The sequence below is a fragment of the Hypomesus nipponensis genome, chromosome 14 (genome assembly GCF_054491055.1).
Source record: "Hypomesus nipponensis isolate SF chromosome 14, ASM5449105v1, whole genome shotgun sequence".
NCBI lineage: Eukaryota > Metazoa > Chordata > Actinopteri > Osmeriformes > Osmeridae > Hypomesus > Hypomesus nipponensis.
Genome location: NC_140374.1, coordinates 1,748,065 through 1,768,263, shown reverse-complemented (window position 1 = coordinate 1,768,263; position 20,199 = coordinate 1,748,065). Strand labels below are relative to the sequence as shown.

Sequence of the window (20,199 nt, the reverse complement as noted above, 5' to 3'; positions counted from 1 at the left end):
TGCACATCCTTCGTTCAAACCACTGTTTTCCAATGTCCCTGGGGAAGAAAAATGCAAGCCAGCGACACAGCCCAGCGCACGTATGCTACTTAACGTCCTGTTACCACATCAGTCCTCACTGTTCCACCTCCCCACGGACTTCTCTGCTTACACATATCAAACTCAGAGCGGTATTAGTCTCCCGATCCAACATCAAAAATTGTACAGCTCATAAACAACATACATGACGACGATGATGAAGATGGCCATACTGGTTGCACACTGAGTAACTTGATAGCCAGTGCCACTAACTTTGACCTTTGAACTTAAACAGTTTGGCTGTGGTCGAGCCTTCCCAGCTGCAGCTGTTTGTCAGAGCTTCCATGACTGTCCTTTGCTAGGATTATCACTCCCTTGTGCTTAACAGACGAACAAGTGGTAATTTTTAGCCAGCGGAGAACCATAATGCCATATTGAAGTGGAAGATACACGTCAGACACATGTTAGGTGTGAATTTGTTTCCTTATAACTTCGATTTAGGTCACAGCTTGTTGGTTTGATTATTTGTTAAGCCATAATTTACGTTAAATCTAAAAGGTATGACAGTGTGGTGAATGACTGAACAAAACACTGTCAGTATAGTCAAATAATATGATGTCTGTCCGTGCCATGTCGTTTGTTTATCTTTAAGTCATGTTGCATAGAGGTCAAGGTGTCATGTTAGAGTTTAATGGAATTGCTGCCTTGTGCCACAAGCAGGGCAATGAGGCACACAAGCCTGTGTGATTCAGCCTGTGACTGTGAATACATTTTGAGATCCAACAACTTTCCTTGTAGGATCTCCCTACTGCCGTTAAAGTTGGTCTTAGCATTAGACTGATTATAACATTGCTGAAAATGTTGCTGTCACTATTACACTACATTTACATGTAGTCATTTAGCAGACACATTACACGTTCTGCTAAATGACTGGATGTTCATGTTTAAATCCTCCCATGATGCTGATGCCAGCTGTCCTCTATGGAGGAAGTGGAAACCTCACACGATATGACACAGCATTAAAACTAACAGCTGTGACACTATTTTTGTGACCCAAAAAGGGCTAAATACATACTTAAAACACTATCATGTGCTTGTTATTATTGAAAGGATGCTCTTCAACATCGACTAGAACGAAAGTTTGTAATATTTTAACTACAGTGCTCTGAGGAAGACATGTTAACAAGCAAATACATTAACCATTCTAAGAAATAAAGCATTTATTTTCCCATTTATTTAGGCTTTAATCATTGACAATGATGGTACAACATAGGCTTGAATGTAAAAATATCCACCTTAGAGAATGGTAGTTTTTGGATTCAGGAAACACTAAACACTATATTATACTGCTATCCTTTAGATGGCACTACCGGCATAGCTAAACAATCCTTGGTACCCTTTATTTCTGCTGCTGTTGATTCACACAGTATATCCCAATAATTATATATTTTTTAAGTAAATTACATAGTTGAGGTTGTACTGTATGTGGGATATCTGGTACTAGTGCTCTCGTATGGAGTATCTTCTGTCTGGTATACACCTGGTATCACGTTGGACCTCATCTAAATCGGTTAACAGCTGCCATGACACTCGTCTTGCCTGGAAATACAGTGACTGCCGTTGAAAAGGGATTAAGAAAGTTTCGGTTCAGAATGTTTCTGTTTTCACTCGCACTTGTATTATCAGTGTATACTATTTAACTAGTATTTTTTATCGACTCTGAAAAATATTCAGATCAGATTTTACTTTTATTTTAAATTGCAGCGCACAGACAGTCAGCGGTCTGTATGCCGTTTGAAGGCGTTTCTGTTCCTGGTTCTCTGGTTGGCTGTGCAGCTGTCAGCCCTGCAGCATGTGTGTGCACGCGAGGCAATCAGCTCGAGCGTTGTTGGCTTGTGGACCGGTGCGCCGGTAGCTAGAGACAAGAACCGACGGCGCAGTGCTATGGATCCTTTAAACAATGCAGAGACAGGAGAGACAGAATCTGAAACAGAGCCGTTGTACGTTCTTATACCAAATGACACGCGATGCAAGAAAAAAGAGCAAGAAAAATTATCCGGAGTTGTGAAAAATGTTCACAGAAAACTGCGAAGAAAATACCGAGAAGGTAAGAAGTAATGCTAAGCTAACGTTAGCCAGCTAGTTGGCTAACAAAAATGCAGGCCAGACAGAAATCGGTCCTCTACAGTCATGGCCACATGGCCCATGGGTATTTAAATCTTGAAAACAAGGCCAATTTGTGTAGCATAGGTAGCTAGCTCACCAGCCAGCCAGCTCAGCAATCTTGTAGTACTAGCGAGTATCATTTAGCATAGCCTTGTCTTTCAATCAATCAATAACTTCCCTCTTCAGTCTTTCACCGTCATTCTGATCGATAAATCACTATAAGGGACATCGGTCTTTATAGTCTTTCTAGCCAGCTAGATTGCCCTCCTATCTCATGGTTTAATTTAGAATAGGGTTGGTTTGCACTTATATAAGAGTATACACTTACATTATCTGAATAACTGACAACCAAAGTGAAGTATGCTCTTGATCAGTTGGTGCTGATCTGCCTAGGAATTCCTGCTTAGACGTTTTGCTATCTTAATAACGACTAGACAACGCGACATACTAGAAATCCTTCTTGGTTCTGACTGTCCAACAAGTATCTTAATTCCAAACAACCTTTAATAGATTGGTAGTCCTGGCAGCACTCTGTGTTTTATTGTTTGTAGACTGGCTGATGATGCATATCAACGGCCGTCCACAGTGAGACAGTGATTCCCCTTGAGCAGGATTCTGTCCCAAATGTTAAAATGTAGTATCTTTCCCCTGCTTACATGACGTCAGCTTAACTGTTTCAAACTGTGGTTATTCTCACATCAATACAGAGTCTATAAGAGTTCTTTCAATGGAGAATGTTGCCATGGGGAACAATAACTTTTTCAATTTCACTCTTTTCAGACCACGCAGTATGGAAAACACTCAATAAGCAGAAATGTAAAAATGGTTATAAGATGGTAATTAGTCTCGGTAGGACCATGAAATAGGGGTGTTTTACTCTAGTCTAACTGATCTTGATCGAGCCAAACTGTTAGTTGTAACCATAATTGCCATTTAAAAGCAAATACACTTTTTTACTATTACAGTTTTTTAGAGATGGTGTTTGACATCTGTAGTTTGAGACCCAGTCAACTGGGCTCAGGTGTTGTTAGTGCTCTGAGGTTCCTTTGATGGTTTAGTCCAAAGAATGTGCATCACACCTTTTAACAAATTCAGAAATAGTAATGATGATGAGTGACTGAATGTGTCCCATGGTCTGCTTTACACTGTGAGCAACAATCACCCCTTTTCAACCAGGAAGTATACAATATCCACACAGTCACCACCAGCAACACTTGAGCCAGAGCCATCACCAGAGCCAACTTCTAGACTAGCAGGGTAGGAAGCCACAGTGTTCTCAGTGTGGCACCCCATGACCAGACTGGTTAATGAGTAAAGCATGATCTGGTCTGCCTGCCATTGGAACACAGCAGTTGTGCTTTGTAGGGCCCGGCTGTTTACTTCAGTTTCACTTGTTTTTGTCTCTAAATCTGATATGGTGTTTTCCTGGTGGTCATGGGGTAGCTTTCCTCTCGGCTTGTTTGCTTCACACGAAAACCAACCCGCTCCCCAACACTCAGAAGGACCAAGGAGAAGGGAATTCATGCTGTCACAATGAATGTGGAGCTGATTGTGTAAAGTTTCAGACTGAAGTCTTGCTTCTACTTAGTGCTAGAGGCGAGCAGTATGCATTGAGCGATAGCTCTGGGCGTTTTCAGCTGTTGTGATAGCAACAGAGGTCATCCCACTCTAATCCAACTTTTTGGGTGGTTGCCGTTTGCAAGTAGGTATTTAAAATGTTGTGGTTTAACATGGCTGATTTATGTAACACAGAAATGCTTTGTTTTCTTTTAACCAAATCTAATGGATTGGAATCTAATGGATTGGAACTTCTACTGAATGTAATGGATTGGAACAGGATAAAATGCCGAATGAGCCGCAGAAGCCACGATCGTCTGGTTCTGATGGGTTCTGCCGTCTCTTCACGTCTGTGTGTGTTGCTCCGTCTGCAGTGGGGGACTTTGAGAAGATCTGGCAGGAGCACTGTAAGGATGAGCTGACCCTGACTGAGTACGCCGTGGCCATGAAGAACCTGGCAGACAACCACTGGACCCAGAACCAGGAAGGAGAGGGACGCATCGAGTGGTGCCGCAGGTCAGAGCCTCGCCTTGCTCCGGAGAGACGCCATACGCCTCGCAGGGCTCCGCCACGCCGGTCACAATTCTGCCAGCCGTTTCCCCACTTTCCTCATCACGTTGCTGTTACTTTAACAGTTATGCATGAGGTCATACCATGTGACTTTGTTTCCCCCCCCAGCATCTGCCAGGAGTATTTCCTGGATGGCGGGATGAAGAGAATGTTGGAGAAGGATGAGAAAAGTGCGAGGCTGGCCTTGGCTGTGAGTGCCCCAGCTTTGAGTGCCCAGCCAATCACCACAGTCCCTAGGTACAACTGCAGCTCCTTTTGACCCCTCCTAACCCACCCCCTCGCTCCTAACCCTAACCCCCCTCCCCCTCCTAACCCCCCTCCCCCTCCTAACCCTAACCCTCCCCCTCCTAACCCCCCTCCCCCTCCTAACCCTAACCCTCCCCCTCCTAACCCCCCTCACCCTCCTAACCCCCCTCCCCCTCCTAACCCTAACCCTCCCCCTCCTAACCCTAACCCTCCTAACCCTAACCCCCCCCCCTCCTAACCCTAACCCCCCAGCTCCTAACCCTCCTCCTCCTCCTAACCCTCCCCCTCCTAACCCTAACCCCCCCCCCTCCTAACCCTAACCCCCCCCCCTCCTAACCCTAACCCCCCCGCTCCTAACCCCCCTCCTAACCCTAACCCTCCCCCTCCTAACCCTAACCCTCCCCCTCCTAACCCCCCTCCCCCTCCTAACCCTAACCCTCCCCCTCCTAACCCTCCCCCTCCTAACCCCCTTCCTAACCCTAACCCTCCCCCTCCTAACCCCCCTCCCCCTCTTAACCCCCCTCCTAACCCTCCCCCTCCTAACCCCCTCCTAACCCTAACCCTCCCCCTCCTAACCCTAACCCTCCCCCTCCTAACCCCCCTCCCCCTCCTAACCCCCCTCCCCCTCCTAACCCCCCTCCTAACCCTCCCCCTCCTAACCCCCCTCCCCCTCCTAACCCCCCTCCCCCTCCTAACCCTCCCCCTCATTCCCTTTTCTCTCATCGTCCCTGTTCTTTAGTTACATGTCCACAGGATGGACAGTATGACACTTAGTCGTCCACGTACTGTAATGCTAGATACAAAATGATGCAGTGCCCTGTTCCCTGCGGTAAACTGATTAACAAGTGAGGGTTTTTGTGTTGCAGTTCAATCCCTCAACTGGGAAAAATGCATCTGTTGGATGTGGGAAGCTGTTTCAACCCATTCTTGAAGTTTGATGAGTTCCTTACAGTTGGTATCGACATAGTGCCTGCGGTGGAGGTATGTGCCCATCCACTTCCTGCTTTAAAATCCTGACTGGTCGTCCCATTCCACCATTCACGGTAGTTTGATAACCGACCTACAACAGTGTGTGTCCTGTCTCTCCCCAACAGAGTGTATACAAGTGTGACTTCCTCAACCTCCAGCTCCAGCAGCCTCTGCAGCTGGCAGGCGACGCGGTGGAGGCCTTCCTGCGCCAGCTGCGCAGCCCCATCGACGCCCTCCCCGCCCAGCTGTTCCACGTGGTCGTCTTCTCCCTGCTCCTCTCCTACTTCCCCTCGCCCTACCAGCGCTGGATCTGCTGCAAGAAGGCCCACGAGCTGCTTCAGCTGCACGGCCTCCTGCTCATCATCACGCCCGACTCCTCCCACCAGAACCGCCACGCCCTCATGATGCGGAGCTGGCGCGTGGCGGTGGAGTCGCTCGGCTTCAAGCGCTACAAGTACGTCAAGTTCTCCCACATGCACCTCCTTGCCTTCCGGAAGGTGTCCCTGACCACCAGCAGCGACCTGGTCAGTCGCAACTACCCGGAGATGCTGTTCATCCCCCAGGACTTCCACTCCAACGAGGACGACGACTACGCGGACGTCCCTGTCCAGGCGCGCTCCGACTTTGAAGACGACCAGCTGGCGTGGGGCTTCACGGAGCTGCCTGACACGCCGTATGACTCTGACTCTGGGGAGAGCCAGAGCAGCTCAGGGCTGTTCCACGAGCTGGACGACCCCATCCTGCTGCACAGCTGAACGCTGGCTGGACGACCCCATCCTGCTGCACAGCTGAACGCTGGCTGGGAGACCCCATCCTGCTGCACAGCTGAACGCTGGCTGGGAGACCAACATCCTGGCTCTCTCGTCCTTTCTTCCTCTCGCTCTCTCTCTCTCTCTTTTGCTCTCTCTCTCTCTTTCTCTCTCTGTCATCTATCCACCCCCTCAACTGCTGAGCTGCCAAAATAATGTGCTGCATTTTTTTCTCCTCTTAAACCCAAACAAAATGATGCAGTTTGCACAGAGTGGAAGAAAGACGTTTACAGAAGTGAGTTTGTTCCTTTTTTTATGTGACATGATTACATTCTTAACACAAATGCACACACACTTACATAATACTTTCTTGTGATAAACAAATGTAGGGTTATTTGAATAGACTTGTAAGCTGAAAGCCCTGGAGATAGCTAGCCAGCTCCCTGATTTCCATACCGTTTATCAGTAGGTCATGCATATGACAACAGTAGAAAACTGGTTTATACTCTGTATGTTTCAGTAGATTTGAAGTCTTCAAGTAGTATATGCTTCCGCACTAGGCCAACAGGCTACTTAGTTTAGATAATAACTCAAGTTTGTTCTTGTTCTGTGGAAACATTGAGATGGAATTAGGTTTGCTGGCTTGTCAGTTTAACTCAATTTTATCAAATTATCGGTGTGCATTTAGTAAAAAAAAAAGTTGCAAAATGTAAAACAAAAAAATTGAGGAAAAAAAAAGAGAAAATTGAACACAGGCAACAATGCCATTTTAACTTGGCATCTGTGGCTTAGTTGTCTTTTTAGAATAAATATATATTTGTAGCATTTTTAGCATTTAAAAACCATAGTAAGGTAGGCGTTCACGTTAGGTTTACTGAAGTGGCCTGTGTCAGTGTTCCTGTGACAGTGGCCCTGTGTCAGTGGCCCTGTGTCAGTGGCCCTGTGACAGTGGTCCTGTGACAGCGGTCCTGTGTCAGCGGTCCTGTGTCAGCGGTCCTGTGACAGTGCCCCTGTGTCAGTGGTCCTGTGTCAGTGGTCCTGTGACAGTGGTCCTGTGTCAGTGCCCCTGTGACAGTGGCCCTGTGACAGTGGCCTGTGACAGTGGTCCTGTGACAGTGGTCCTGTGACAGTGGTCCTGTGTCAGTGGCCCTGTGTCAGTGGCCCTGTGTCAGTGGCCCTGTGACAGTGGTCCTGTGACAGTGGTCCTGTGTCAGTGCCCCTGTGACAGTGGCCCTGTGTCAGTGGTCCTGTGTCAGTGGCCCTGTGTCAGTGGCCCTGTGTCAGTGGTCCTGTGTCAGTGGTCCTGTGTCAGTGGTCCTGTGTCAGTGGCCCTGTGTCAGTGGCCCTGTGTCAGTGTTTGTGTGACGGGGCAGGAGTGTCACTCAGTCGTCATTGTTCTGTGTTGAGACATTTTCAGACTGTCATACCAGAGGTAGGATTTATCAATACATCCTCCGCTCGTTTACTGTTCTTCAGATATCTTGCTGCTTTGGTCTTACATGGACATTTACCATCTAGGAACTGAGTGCAACATTGTTGATCTTAAATCAAATATTGGGCTTGTTCTCTTTTCATTATATCTTACGTTTGACCGTGTTTTTCATACAACTGAAGTACAAGTACGTCTTTTATCATAAAAAAATCCCATCAGTATTTCAGTCCTCTACATGCATGAAGTTAACAGTCATATACCTAATTTGATAGTCCAAATTAGATTTCCCAAATGATCTCGTCACATGTATTCATCAGATTTACCTCAGTGAGGTTTTGCACTATTATCCTGTATTTCTATCGTCACATTTTCTCGGATCCAAGTGCATTTTAGCAGTAGGGAGGTGTCATCTGAAAGTACTGTACCTTTTTGGGGTGGGGGGGGGGGGGGGGGACAGAGCCCAGTAAATGACACTAGCATATGTGTGTGTGTGTGTGTGTGGGTGTGTGTTTGTGGGGGGGATGTGTATGTGAGAATGTGTTGTAATGTATTTGTCTACGGCACTTTATTTGATCAATAACAATCCATTAGGGTGCCACAAGTCAAATATAAGTCCTGTTTTAGGAACATAGTCTTGTTAATGTGACCAATATTATGGGCCCTTACAGTTCATTCATCGGGATACCTGGAGCCCAAAAGGTGCCTTCTTTCACAGCAATGTCGCAACCATATTTTCTTGCACATGGTCCATGTTGGATTCCCTTTTCACCTGGCTTCATACAACAGGCTTCCTTTGCCAAAGTGTCTGTCGTGTTCAAGTGTCCATCACCAATTTCAAACATAATTGGCAGTTGCTGTATACATTTTTAGTTTCAGTAAAAAAAAAAAAAAAAAAGCCATTGCTGTCTGTTATTTTACTAAATATAACACAAAAGGCAACTACATAACATTTATTAGACTTAGTTTACTTTCAGCTGTTTGTAACAGGGGGAAAAAAAATGCTTTTTTAATATTGTCTCATCTTGAAGGTTGTCCAATCTACCCGAAAGCATTTTGTGATACTGTTTCTTTAACTGTTTGTCTTCCATGGTTTTCTTTTTATTCCATCCTTCATTTGCAAGATTAGAATCATCATTCACACTTATATATTACATCTTTGGACAAACAGGACAATGTGTGAATAAAGAATGGTTGTATTTTTCTCTTTTATAAATGAATATAAATGCGATGTGTTTGTGTTATTGACTCCATTGGTAGATTCAATTAGTATAAATACATAAACATTCCTGATAAAATGTTTTTCTGTCAGGTTTTTTCGCTTCAATGGTTAAAATGTAAAACTGCTCCTGCACGAATGTGAAATGAAGATTGTCCCTTCAGCCGTTCCGTACTACATGAATTCAGATTCAGAGATCAACAAGCCCGATGGCGGTGGTCATTGACTGAAAGTTTTCAAAGTGGGAAAAGAAGGACATTCCTTGCGCGTTGTACTAACAAGAGATACCTCTAGGGATTTGTCTTTGTAGTTTCATCAACTTTGCACATAGTCAACGTTTAACACGATCTAGGCCAGTTTGATCATCAGCTAGATAGCTAGCGCTAGCTAATCTTGCCTGCAAAGATGGTTTGTTCGCTAGCTAACGGCTAGCATACTTTACCGGCAGCTATCATTAACTAGTTACATGTAGCCGTTAAGTCAGCTTAGGTATAACCTTTACCCAAATGTTGTATAAAGATAACCCTGTGTAAATAGTTATCTGGACACATCCGTCAACAAGATGTGTCGCATACTACGCTACTGTGTCAGTCACTGTCTACATGCTGCTATGACCCGACTGGATGAGGTCAATGGAGAGGTGAACATGTGGTCTTCAGTCCGGTGGTTGGGATACCTGTCCGGCCTAAACCTCCTGGTGGCCTTGTGCCTGGGGCTCTACGTAAGATGGGAAAAGAGTGCTGAATCCACCATCCTTGTTATTTTAGTTTTGGCGTTGTTAGTCCTCGGGATAGCAAGCATATTGTATTACTTCTTCAACATGGAGGCAGTCAGCCTGAGCCTTCTTCACCTATGTTTTGGATTCCTCCTGGGCTTGCTGTGCTTCATCAACAGTAAGGACCTGGAGAATGACGTCAAAGAGCAAGCGACCAACTATCTGTTGCTGGTCAGTCTTGGCATAAGGACGCTCTGGGCTCTGCTGGAAAGGCTGTGCGGTTGCACCAGATACCGTCCCGCCTTTCTCACCTCGGCGGAGTTCCTGGAGCTGGCGGGATTTGCTGCAGCCAGCGTCATCCTGCCCATCCAGAAGTCCACGAGTGTCGTAGTCCTGGTGGTTGCCATGGCTGCGGTCATGGTGGCCCTCCGGATGAAAGCTGTCCTGGCTCTTCCTAACCTGGTCTGTTTCAGCGTCGTCACGGCAGCGCTCTTCTTCAGGTCCCTGGAGGCCCCCACCAACCCCTTCGCTCTGGCCTGCTTCTTCAGCCAGCTCATCTGCGACCCCCTGCTGGACGTGTACTACAGCGGACTGTCGGTGACGGAGCGCTGGCTTCCCTTGCTGCTGTGGCGCGGCCTGTGGCGCAAGCTCTCCCTGCTCCCCCTGCTGCTGGTGGAGGTGGCCTTCCTCGGCCTGGCCGCCGTGAAGCTGGCCGACCTGCACCAGTGGTACCTGAAGATCCCGGCCTTCGTGGTGTGCGGTGTGTTCTGGGTCATCTGCCACGTGGTGTTTGTGATCACCGTGTGGGGCTTCCACACCAAGCTGAGCGACTGCCAGAGGGTGAGCCTGGCCCAGGGGCCGGGAGGAGGCAGCCTGGAGAAGGTCATGGCCTCCAAGGGAATGAGGCACTTCTGCCTCATTTCTCATCGCCTGGTACTCTTCAGTCTGGTGTCGACCTCCATCTTGGCAGTGTTGTCATGGCAGGTAGGCCTGGTTTACACTGTTTTCGCTTGCCGCATGCTCCTGTTCTGTGTAGATGTTGAATAGATGGTTTATGTGTGTCCCAGTCCTCCAGCAGTATCTTCATGGGCATGCTCCTACTGGTCCTGCCCCTGGAGTCTCTGTTCCATGGGCTTTTCTACGAGCTGGGGAACTGCCTGGGTGGGACCTGCATGGGTTACGCTGTGGTCATCCCCACCAACTACTGCAGGTAGGAAACTTCATCACTACTCAGCTTCCTTTCATCCAGAACACGGCAGACACTTTTTTTGTTTACCCACACATGCTGCCATCTTGATCAAATGATCATAAAGCTGAATATAATGATTTTGTTTTGAACTTTTTTACAAGCAATGTCACAGAGGGCTTCACCCATGCCCACAGATCATCAACACTTAAACCCCCCTCCACCCTCAAAGACGGCATCTAAACAAGACTTAACTGCACAACTGACTTCCTCCCGTCTCCCACGTTTCAGCCCCGACGGCCAGCCCACCCTGCTGCCCCCGGACCAGGTGCGGGATCTGAACCTGCGCTCCACAGACATGCTGAACACCATGCAGCGCTTCTTCTCACACCACATGATCGAGTCGTTTGGCTGCGACTACTCCACAAGCGGGCTGACCCTGGAGGCTCTGCAGGCCAAGATCAAGGCCTTCCTGGAGGTCCGCACGGCCGACGGCCCGCGACACGACACCTACGTTCTGTTCTACAGCGGCCACACGCACCGGACCGGGGAGTGGGCCCTGGCAGGTAAGGATGGAGGCGGAGTGAACTGTTGTGTTATAAAAGTGAAGCTTAAATAGTTTTCTCCTCTCAATGAGAACCTAACTCACTCATTATAATATACCTTGCTATGGGGCGCCCCGTTAGCTCACAGGATAAGCGAGTACCATGTAGACTGAGGCGGCCTGGGTTCAAATCCGGCCATGGCTCTTTGCTGCATGTCTATCCCTTTAACATCTCTCGCCTTGCTTTTCCTGTCACACTTCACAAAAAATACTGTCCAATAATGCATTAAAAAGATCCCCCAAATATACATCTTTAAAGTGAAACTTTAAATAATTTTCCCCTCACTGAGAACAGTAAAAGGTCACCATTGACAACCAGAGTGGTTGACAACTCTGAACGACTCTGAACGACTTGACTGACTGGTGTGGTTGGTGTGCGTCTCGTCCTTCAGGAGGGGACAGCCTGTCGCTGGACCGCATCCTGGAGTGGTGGAAGGAGAAGAACGGAGCCGCACGTTCCCGTCTCATCCTGGTCCTGGACTGTGACAACGCCATGCCCTGGGTGAAGGCTGCCCGGGGGGTGGAGGGGCTGTACGTAGCCGTGCAGGGGGCACAGCTCACCCGCTCCAGCGACCTGGAGCTGCAGGACTCTGCCCAGCTGGGGGCCTTCACCTCCCAATGGGTGGAGTTCAACTGCAACCCCAACAGCGCCACCCAGTGGTCGGAGAGGGGTAGGACGGTCTCTGCCGCCTACGGAATCTCCAAGGAATGGAGCGACTACACGCTGCACCTGCCTACAGGAAGTGATGTCACCAATCATTGGAGGATGTACTTCCCACGGTTGACCTACCCTGTGGTGCAGATGGCTCTGTGGTGCTCTGGTCTGAACCTGCTTTGGGCTTGCAACATCTGCCTACGGTGCCTCAAAAGAGTCAAACTAAACTGGTTCCCCCCTGCTGTGCTAGACACGGGCCAGGGCTTCAAGTTGGTCAGAACCTAGATTTAGGCTCTCCAAGATTCAGCTATGCTTTCTCCTTATCGCTTGAGGTTGTACTTCGTATTTATAACTTTTTTTTCAGAGCTCAGGGTAGTTTTTTAAATAGTTTTCAGTAGTGGAATCAATGTATAGTCTGATTTTATTCAACCTAAGTAGACAGTTGTGGATTGTGAATCGGTTACTGACAAATATAACGTTTAGAATGATTTATATTAAGTAACAGTGCTGTTGGATTAAGAATATGTACACATTTGATATACCAAAATGGCGGTCTTCTTTGCACACAAAAAATGTGGTTATGACATGTGACACAGACTTTTTTCTTCCTGCATTCATTGATGTTCAACTTCCTTCTCCAAGCGTAAATAGGCAGTGGAACTTCCATATATGGGCTTGGGAGGGGAAGAGATGGAGAATGTTATCTCTTTCATTATAAGTTTCAGAAAAATTCTTCCATTTGAAGCAGACCTTTGCACTAGAGCAAGCACCATTTTCAGTCAGATTTAAATTAATAGATTCTGTGCCTTCACAACAAAACCAAAATATATAAAGTTATTGTAATCTTATAAAATAAATTCTGAAACTGAAATAGAATATTGAACTCAACCCCACCAACAAATCTCAGGTTATGACACGGTATTATCTAGATTTATATATTAGGAAAAAAATAAGACTTGATTTGTGGTTGGATATTTGTATTTCAAGAGTTGGTTCTTACAAACCCTTTTTGTATTCTGCTTTATATTCTGAACCACCGCAAGCCTTTGAGTCTCACTCCTGTTACTGATGTGCAGTGCATATTCTTTGGGGCAGGCCACAATCACAAACAGTCCAGAACAATAGTTGTGACTGCCGAAACAAATCAATTGCACTATCTGGAGGAATGTGGGGTAACGTCTGACAGGCGTTTGATGTTTGACAATGGTATTTGGAGGAAATATACATGCTCTAATCAAAATATGTATGGTTTGAGTAAAATATTTTATATTAATTTTGGATGATGTCTTGACTATGCAATAAACTGACACTTGCTTGATATAGTCTGATTCACTTGTTGTGGGAGGCAATGTACATGAACACCATCTGTGGGCACTTTCTGCAAACTGCTGGTGTGACCGTGACTGCCTGTGTGGATCCCAGTAGTGGGGCCACAAAGCTTGATGCAGGGGGCTGGTCTAACTAGTGCCCAGACAAACGGCCTCTGTGGTCCAGGAGGGCAGAACGGCCTGTTGTGGGTGACCAGCTTGCGATTTGTTCTGACTTGGTTCCTGACTTGTTCTGAGTGGTTTGATAGTGCAGTCAACCCTCTTTTTTTTTAGGCCTGCTAGGAGAGGTTGTAACAGCTCATGACAAGAGGTAGTAGTTTTTTACAATATAATGGATCCAACACCACCCCAGTCAAGACACTACATGAAGAAAAAAGATTTGCTAGAGAATTGGGAAGGGGTCAAAAAAGACTCCTCAGGAATACACAATATATTTATACACAATACCAACAACCAGTGTGTTTAACAGTGATGCAAGATTACATTGTGTTGAATATTTTATTTACAACAGAACACATGGTCTGTCTGATGTATCGAGCAATTATCAAAATGAAATAGAAATTATTTTACTGCATGAGAAAAATACACTTTATATTTATATATTTTTAAATACACCACATGCCTTTTCGGGTCACGCATTCATCCAGCTAGATGTTGGCCCCTCTGTTCTTCAGCAGGTGGTTGAGGACGCTGGTCTGCTTCAAGGCCCTGAGATTGGAGATGTCCTCCGCGATGACAGGGACATCTCCACCGTGACCCTCCCTCTCGCTCTCGCTGTCACTGTCGGACAGGGCACACAGGAGGGCGTCGTTCTCATACGTGGGGAAGTAGTACCTGTGAAGCGAGGGAACAGCTTCCTTACTGAACACAGGACTTGGCGGCCCAGTAAGACGAGGGTATATCTGAATCACTTATAGCTGAGACAAGCGTACTGCAGTTGACTAAAATGTGTCAATCCACTGTTGTATGTTTTAATCCAGAACTATAATTCCATCTGTAAATAACTCAGAGGTACATAAAGGAAGACGAACTGAGGTTGGTCCCATGTGGACATCTCTGGCAGCATCATGGCATGGCCCGCGTCCGCCACGTGATTCAGGACCTCAGACACGGTGGCAAACTTCTCCTGGCAGCCATAGCAACGGCACTGGTGGATCTCCCTGCGTATGTAGTTGACCAGTTTAACCTGCTGGTAGAACCTCAGGTCTATAGAAGGACACACAGGGTGGTGAGTTGGACAGAACTACTGTTTGGTGTGTGTGTGTCTTGGTGCTGTTTAGTTATTGTCTGGTGTTACTTACTGAGCTCTGACTTCAACTTGTGAAGGTCAAATCCATGGGCTTCCTGGAAAAAAAATAAGGCTTTGAAAGACTAGTCTTAAGAATTTCCAGGTTCAGTTAATGTTACTACTATGCTCTCATGCTTTCACTGTTCAGTGAACTGTGTCTTTACCCCCATGTGGTCGTAGATCTTTTTCATGGTCTCTGATTGGTGCGCACAAAACAGACATACAGCGCACACCGGGTGAGCCTGCCAATCTGACCAATCACTGCAGAGGAAAAACAGAGTTAGCCCATTTATTTGAACATGACTCTTGACTGTCTTTATGTAGGATTGTATCAGATCCTCTGAGTAACACACCACATGCCAGCCACCTGAGTCACCTCAGGTATTAGAAACAGGTGTGCTAGATTACTACTGGAGCGAAACCCTTCAGGCAGGTATCTCTCCAGGAACAGGGTTGGTGACCCCTGCTGTACAGGCCTGTGACAGCTGACACTGAACCATGAAGGTTTTACAGTGGCGCCAGAGGGAGACTCACTCATCTTCATCTTCCAGCATCTCATGGTCATCCTCGGACTGGACTTCCTCCCAAGTCTTCCCCAGTTCCTGGTACCATGGAGCGGAAAAACGTTGTGATATAGTTTATCTTAAGTCAAGCTAAACCATAAATACACATGTGTAACTGTATGTTTCTGAGGCTTCCATAGACACACAGACACCATGACACACCAAGTAGTTGATGATGTAGAATTGGTCGTATTCGTGGTTGTTGGCGTTAATCCTACGATGCTGTTTCTTCCTCATGTGGTCTTTCAGCGTGATCTTGTCTCGGAACGTCTTTTCACAGTAGAGACACTGCAAACTGAGATCAGAACATAACAATCACTTCACATTTGTGCAGTTGCTTCCTCCAACATCGATGTCTTCCTGGAGTGTAAACGTATTCTTACTTGTCCAGTTTGCCCTGGAGCGTGTCTAGAAACTCTTGGCAGTACACTATGTTGTCGGGTAGACCCACACTGAAAGCGTGTTCCCGGGCCATGTGGTTGAGCAGCGAGGATCTGGGATGAGAGAACAGCGTCACATGGCTCTGCTTCACGTGTGAACAGCGTCAGCAGTACTGCAGGAGCGGACAGGGCAGAGGCCCTCTGTATGTGAACCCACCTGTTCCCTGTGAACTCCTCATTGCAAAACATGCAGTCTCGTCGAAAGCTGCTGTCGTCTCTTTCTCTCTGCTGCTGCTCCAAGATCTCTTCCTGAAGGTCCCAGAAACACAAGTCATGTGTTTACTGTTTACATACTGTTTATTTCTGTCAGAAAAGCGCAGAGGGATCGCTTCAGTAGGTCTTTGTTTGCTCTCTACCGCTAGCTAGCTGTAAACTGCATTTGGGGATTTTCTCTGCTAATTCAAGTTATAAGGTAACCATTAACTGACGCTTTCAACTCTGAATGCTTACCTAGTTTAAAAGGAGCGACAGTTGCGAAACCAGCGTCTTGCTGTGTGTGAAAAACTGCTGAAACAGCACAAGCTCTACTGTGGAAGTGGGACAAGCAGCAGCTCCTGGTCTGAGAAACTCACCAGTCTGTTCTGCTGGAGCTGTTCCCTGAGAATCCGATCCTCGGGGAGAACATCACACAGGAGGAAGAAGTCCTCTTGTTTGTCTAAAACCGCAGGGAGTGAATTTAGAACCGAGGATTATTTGAATTTCAATTATACCTACATCAAAGTACACTTACCAACAGGGCCTTCTGAGTTTGTCTTAATCACGCTGCAAAAATCTGTGATGGGCTGCTCTGTGAATCTCTTCCTCCAGTACAGCACGTACCTGAAGGAAAGCTTACACCGTTTATTTCCTGTGGCATTTAAAAGCCAGTAATCTCGAGGGAAGTAACGTATCTCTTCTGTACGGAGAACACTAAGAACAGGTAACATACTTAGGGAAGTCTGCGATTAGTTTGACATCAGCGATGACCAGTTTATGCTCCACAGCCAGGTGCTTAAGGAGACGGTCCTTCTCAGACAAGGGGCACGAGTCAGCACAGAGAACGCAGGTGACCACCTCCCTACCACGAGAGGATGCGCTGGAGGTCCTGGGAGCGGGGCGCTCTGGGAAGCACAGGGCCTCCAGAATACTGTCCTCTTCCTCTGAAAGGGAAAACAACTCGTTGTTTGGCAATGTTTGTCAAAGTTTAGGTTCTGGTTATAGCTCTTGACACCCAGGCCGTTGTTTTTGGTTTAGGATAAAACAGTGGCCCAAGAACGTGGTATTAATCAGATTGTAAGTAACATGCCAATGAACAATACGCTGACGTGTTTTGTCTATGTCGTTTGTTATTGTCTTTTACATGTAGCTAACTACTAGCTCGTTATCCCGTTGGTGTTACATTTTTTGATCGAAAAAATAAGTTTAGTTTCTCATTAGCAATACTGTCTGAATTGAGAGCTCAGAGAATAGAGAGCTGTTGTTGAGAGCTGTATCATTTCATGAGTTACCATAAGTTGCTCTGACCAAAAAACACATACCCGTCTTATCCTCCGTGCAGGCAGCCATCTTCAAAGTTAATGTCATGTGTCGTATCCTAACAGCTGATAATTGACCAATCGGAAGCTTCTGGTGGATTGGCACTAGATGGTGCCAAAACCAAAGCTTCCCTTATCCAATCTCGACGCAATTTCACAACACGTTTACACAGTATGTTAGTTGGTTTACCTAATTACACCAATGAAGTAAATATTCTAACAGTGAGGAACACAACAGTTTTATAATGTTTGTGGACTAATCTCATGCCATATCTATATCCCAAGGCCATGGAGTCAACATTGAGGGGGGCATAGCACATTTTTATTTTTATATCAATATTATAGGGGGGGGGGGGGGGCATTATCACCAGATTGTAATATTGGGGGGGATGTGTGTGTGTCCATATGATTACGACTTTGTCATATTCAACAATTCCGGGTCTCTTTCACACCCATACACACTTTCTCTTAACCTCCTCTCCCTCTCGCTATCTTTCACTGCCTCTCCCTCGCTCATCTTGTCTCTCCTGATTCTCCACTTTCTGTGTTTGAGCAGACTACTCAGGTGTGCTCAGGTGTTGCATTATTCAGACGGAGCTCAGAGAGCCTAATTAAACTCCAGGGAGGATGGAGGGATAGCAGGGTGCGCATGGAGGAGGGAGTGTTGAAGGGGGTTATTTAATTTGGCCAACTGTTCCCCTCAGTGCTCAGTCTACTCCGCATTCTGAAAAGCCAAAGTGGTGAGCTCTTATTATCTACGGACATGCGATGATACCAGAGATTAACCGAGGTGTGTGTGACGGCAATGGCAATCCTCTCTATTAAGTGCAATGTGTATAACTTGCAATGCGAATACATGCTCTGTGGCATCCCTCTCTTGAGAAATGGATTAAAGCTGATTCAAATTCCTTGCCTCATTTTCCCCTTTATGTGTTAAAGCCTTGCGTTTAAATCAATGCAGCCTGTTCAAATGATTCTCAGATATATATATATATATATATATATATATATATTGTACTATTAGCAACACTGACTGTGTCCCATAGATCTCACATTGTGAAGTCATTGAGTGTGACAGTCATACTATTCTGCCTGTCTTTCTTATGACAGTCTGGGCGCCACCTGTGTATTAGCTTAGTGTAACTGGCTCTTCCTGTGGTTCAGCCTTTCCAAGAATCCCAGTGTTCCGAGGTGTCGTGTGCCGGCTTCTCTCTGCCTTAGCCCACCTGGCTGGCACCCGATTGTTGCATAGCAACTGCCTACCCAGCACCTGTTTCTAGCATTTAGAATCAGCAGCCTCAACATATGTCATTATGTGGGCAGAACCACCCGCGCAGGTCACTACACTGTCAGCTTCTAGCCAAACCAGCGAACTCCTTCTACGAGAACTCAGTTGCACGCGGGCTAAGCCCCTACTGTGGCCCGCTGAGCAGAGTTGGCATGCCAACTTGAGACACAACCAATATTAGAGTTCCGTACAGAGACCATCTCTGTACGGAACTCTAATATTGGTTGTGTCTCATCAACGTTATATCAGTGTTGACAAAGCAACGCTTAATAAACGTCAGAAGGTTGTTTTGACTTGGGACTGTAGACTAAATGGCCATTGATATACTACAGGGTTACGGTCTGGTTGAGCTTTGAACATTTTTGCTTTTCCTAAGCCCCGAATAGACAAATACAGTCATTTGTTATGAGTGAAGTTGTGTTTTTTTCATGTGCGCGCTGCTATAGCTGCTATGCTTACGGTTGTCCTCAATGAGTGATTTGTTAAATTCTCAGGCAAACGTGTTGTGTATTATACCGCACAGCTCGACACCCTTTCCATGTCACGGTACAAGCGATTGCTCTTTGTTAAATGAAACATCTGTTCATTAGTGTGTGTGTGTGTGTGCTAAACCAGTGGGGTCGCTTTTCAAAGTAGGCTCTGCTGCCGTTTATTCTGTCTATTAAAACAGACATCGTGGTTAGGATATTCTTTGCAAATACATACTCCAAATATAGCTGCAAACAGCGAAGTAAAATGGCAAAATATTATAAACATGTACACTGTCGAAGATCGAGACTTGGACAAAAAACTACTTTATGTTTGGCCAACAACAATAGGCTGAATGGGGAGTTGTCCTCATAAGCATAAGGTTACAAGTCAGTCTCCCTAGCCTCTCTGCTACACACCCACTGCTGAGATTTTATGAATAGAGGGTTTTCACGGCGCGTCATCAGACCGGAAGTGGCCATATTGGAGGCACTCCGCATCACAACAAAGCAAAGCACTGAAGTATATACCGAACGTCTTCAAGGTAAATGGTTAATTATTGCCGTGTTTCAGGTTGTACTAATAGGACAGATCGAAAAAAACATTTGCCATATTATCGACTTCCAAAAGTTATCAAAAACCAGGGAAAGGAATGTCAGAGATTATCAAAGTAAAGGATTCGCTTGTGGTTGGCAATGCTCAACCAAGATCTACCAGGGAAAAAACAGGATTGAGAGTCACTTGGCTACACCTTGAGTATCGCAATGATATCATACAGTTAAAGTTAGGTTGGTTAAAGACGTTATTGCATTACTTACTTTGGCCTTCACAACACAACAGTCGTTGACAACTTGGTACTGCGTCTCCCCTCACCCATCCACACACCATCTGGTTATAGGCCTCCAAACCTTTGTAGGATTTAAGGTCTTCCGCTGTATATGGGCTCGGCGAGAAAACCAGGTAGTTGACTCTATCAGGATATGCAACTGAAGGAAGAATCATCGGGTCGTCACGGATCCAAGAGGGAGCTAACTCCCTGCATCGCCAATAAATCGTAATTTCTTGAAATATCGCACATTTTCTTGTGGTCCAAGTCCTTCCCTATATGCCTTTGCATCTTGGACGCGTTTTGATGAGCTTTTCGGTTGTTTGGACATGGCTACATTCACTTAAAGTATCCAAAGTGCACAATACTCCATTGTACTCTGTTCAGTTATTTACACCGAG

General features: G+C 46.2%; 3 protein-coding genes across 3 annotated transcripts; 2 read left to right on the top strand and 1 right to left on the bottom strand.

Moving 5' to 3' along the window:
* Positions 1-1,540: 1,540 nt before the first annotated feature.
* On the top strand, positions 1,541-7,087 carry samtor (S-adenosylmethionine sensor upstream of mTORC1). The gene is made up of 5 exons (XM_084672122.1): positions 1,541-2,125; positions 4,116-4,257; positions 4,420-4,548; positions 5,424-5,538; positions 5,652-7,087. Exons 1-5 carry the CDS (start codon positions 1,963-1,965, stop codon positions 6,279-6,281), a joined length of 1,179 nt encoding a protein of 392 aa, XP_084528248.1. The 5' UTR covers positions 1,541-1,962; the 3' UTR covers positions 6,282-7,087.
* Positions 7,088-9,101: 2,014 nt separating this feature from the next.
* tmem168b (transmembrane protein 168b) lies at positions 9,102-13,401 on the top strand. Its single transcript, XM_084672120.1, has 4 exons — positions 9,102-10,622; positions 10,706-10,848; positions 11,116-11,390; positions 11,821-13,401. The coding sequence occupies exons 1-4, from the start codon at positions 9,486-9,488 to the stop codon at positions 12,366-12,368; spliced, it is 2,103 nt and encodes a 700-aa protein (XP_084528246.1). The 5' UTR covers positions 9,102-9,485; the 3' UTR covers positions 12,369-13,401.
* A 430-nt stretch (positions 13,402-13,831) lies between these two features.
* Positions 13,832-17,289, bottom strand: znf277 (zinc finger protein 277). The gene is made up of 12 exons (XM_084672121.1): positions 17,220-17,289; positions 16,631-16,841; positions 16,433-16,521; positions 16,275-16,357; positions 15,860-15,951; positions 15,646-15,756; positions 15,425-15,557; positions 15,234-15,301; positions 14,864-14,960; positions 14,713-14,755; positions 14,443-14,617; positions 13,832-14,245 (listed from the first exon to the last, which is right to left on the bottom strand). Exons 1-12 carry the CDS (start codon positions 17,263-17,265, stop codon positions 14,059-14,061), a joined length of 1,335 nt encoding a protein of 444 aa, XP_084528247.1. The 5' UTR covers positions 17,266-17,289; the 3' UTR covers positions 13,832-14,058.
* Positions 17,290-20,199: the final 2,910 nt, after the last annotated feature.